At 40.5% G+C, this 2,623-nt stretch overlaps 1 protein-coding gene across 1 annotated transcript in view; it reads left to right on the plus strand.

Moving 5' to 3' along the window:
- The first annotated feature begins 767 nt into the window (after window positions 1-767).
- LOC102000193 (nephrocan) overlaps window positions 768-2,623 on the plus strand; it is a 13,692-nt gene continuing 11,836 nt past the window's right edge. The window contains exon 1 of the mRNA XM_005363622.3: window positions 768-1,052. Coding sequence (XP_005363679.1) covers window positions 864-1,052 — 189 coding nt within the window. The 5' untranslated portion in view covers window positions 768-863. The remainder of the gene's footprint in view (window positions 1,053-2,623) is intronic.

Genomic DNA, 2,623 nt, shown 5'->3' on the forward strand with positions numbered 1-2,623 from the left:
TGCTCTGAAGCACTCTGATAAAGTTCAGTTCTCTGTTAAACTCTTCCAAAGGCCTCAGCAGGGATGCTTTGTAAAGGGCAAAAAACCACATCAGAGAATCACCCCAGATACACGACCCTGTCCATCTCTACCCTTACAAGATTTCACAATCAGCAAATCCCTCTGAAGAAAATAAAGGCTCTTTGTGCTATCATTACAAGAAGATCAAGGTAATAGGCCTATTTAGTGTTTCGTTTTTAATAGAGCTAATATTTTTGAGAAAGCTATTTTCCAGAACATTGTATTTGGGTAAATTAAGAGATAAGTAAACCAAGTTCCTTATCTGGGGCTCTAAATATTTCTCATTGTAACCCATTGTTTCATCTTGCAATAAAAGGGCACCAAAACAGTAACAGGGAGAGAAACGGCCTGTTTCCCCTTAATAATTAATGTGAGAAGAAAACACCTGCTTGCTCGGGTCCTGCAAAAAAATGGTTTTAATACAGGGTCACAGAAAATGCAAAGGTTTTTATGGCCCACTATAAACCAGCTCTTTGTCTTTTCCCACTAATTCTTTAGTGTCACATTTAACAAGACGAGGAAACTTCAGATAATAGGAGTGTTTGCAGATTAGAGTAGCAAGCCATAAATAACACGGGGTTTTGTTCACCTAGCGATATTAAGGCAGCTTATCAATGTTTACGCCCTTCCTCTTTGTAATGATTGCTAACCCAGGCAAATGGAGCAAATGGAGTGTTCCCCCTCTGTCCTCACACACTGACAAGAGTGCACATTCATAAGATCCTGTTATCAGAGTCCATGGTATAAAGAGTACGGTGTCACCTCAACAGTTGCTTGCTACCCGCAAACTTCTGTGTTGGAAGATGCTCCTGCTTTGCGCTTTCCTTCTTTGGCTCTCTCTTAGCAGTGGCCTCAGCGCCTACTGTCCAGGACGATGCAGCTGCGATCCTATGCAGTTCGTCCAGTGCTACAGGCTCATGGAAGTACCTTCAGGCATTCCTTCCACCACCAAGAGACTCTACATTAGCCACAGCAGAATCCAGCACCTCCAGGTAACCCTGTCAGTCTCCTCTGACGTTGCTACAGTTTTATTCTTGGGGCAGGGTATCGGTTGAGTTGTGGGGATTTCTATCTTGAATCATTTAAATCAGGCTCTTGTACGACCTGCTTCCTGGGCAGTGGTGAGATGTTCTATGCCTCTGGATATTTCTTTTTAGGGAGCTTGTCACAAACACCCTGCCCTGAAAGTCGGAATTTTACTTCAATTTTTTATCCAACAAGTTTAAACCGAGGTTTGACAAAGTACAGATGAAGAACGGGCTCTTCCTTAAAGGGCACATTGCTCAACCTGTCCTTTCAAAGGAAAACGTTTCATTTTATCCAACAGATAGCAGAACAAAGCATCACAAAACTATCAAAATGAACTGGCAGACCAGACTCAATCCTACAAATTCCCATGCAGTCGGGGGGCTCCTGGTGTTTCTGAGAACCAAGGTGGAGATGTGTGGTTTTAATTTTGTCAAGCTACTTGCAGTTCTCATGATGTGGACTACATGGTAATTTGTTTGCTTCTGTATCCAGAAGACTCTGGAAATGGTATTACAGATTTGTCTGACTTTTGTAAGTTAAAAGAAATTAATGTTTGATCTTTGATGTTTCAGAAGGCATGACAAGGGCTCTCTCTAGATACATGACCATCTTAGACAAGCTATTAGCAAATCTCCGTGCCTCAATTTTTATTCTTGATGAAGTGAGAAGGCTGCATTACATAAGTCATCTTCTAGATAGAAAAGTCTATGGCTCTCTGATTTTTCCTTCAGTATTCCCTGCTACTGGCTCAGTGCTCCAAGCCGCACGATAAGGAAATAGTTCTCTGAGAACTAGAGAGCTAACTTCTCTCTGAGAGACCTTAGGTGAAGCAATCTCTCCTCCAAAATAGAGACACCTATGCACTTTGATTTGGTTGAGAATTTTTCCCCGGAGTGTCTTAGTTTAATATAAATGGCATGGAATTACTATCCGGGCTCAACAAGCACAGCTATCTGCATCTGTTTGCTCTCTCTTCTACTCTAATTGTACCTAATACCAGAGAGCAAATCTGACCTTGCCTGCTGGGTCTTAGCATTTAGACAAGACAGCTGGGTAAATGTGAGACACTTAAATATTTGTTCTGCGACCTCAGCTGCCTGCAGAGGCTGGTAATGATTCTGCCACTCTGTTGTCAGTTGATGACTCATCAAATTCTATGACTGAATGAGCCAATCTGTCACCTGTTGAGGCTTGTTGAACAGGGGTTTTTCGAGGACTTAGTTGTCTCTTGAAAGAGCAGGTCACATCAGAAAGATTGATGAAAGACAGTTTGTTTTGAGGGGAAAACAAAGAGCTCCAAGTGACCACATTTTGCTTGTACACTGTGAATACAATGTCTATTCTACAGGGAATACAAGGTATATTCTATTTATTTAGTTTGGACTTAAGAGAATTAGGTGCCCATATGGAAATAAAACCAACTTTGAGTAAAGCCTCATATTATTAGTAACATAAATTTTGTATGACTTTATTATTATTATTATTATTATTATTATTATTATTATTATTATTATTAATTGGTTTTTCGAGACAG

The sequence above is a fragment of the Microtus ochrogaster genome, linkage group LG9 (genome assembly GCF_000317375.1).
Source record: "Microtus ochrogaster isolate Prairie Vole_2 linkage group LG9, MicOch1.0, whole genome shotgun sequence".
In the NCBI taxonomy this organism is placed as follows: domain Eukaryota; kingdom Metazoa; phylum Chordata; class Mammalia; order Rodentia; family Cricetidae; genus Microtus; species Microtus ochrogaster.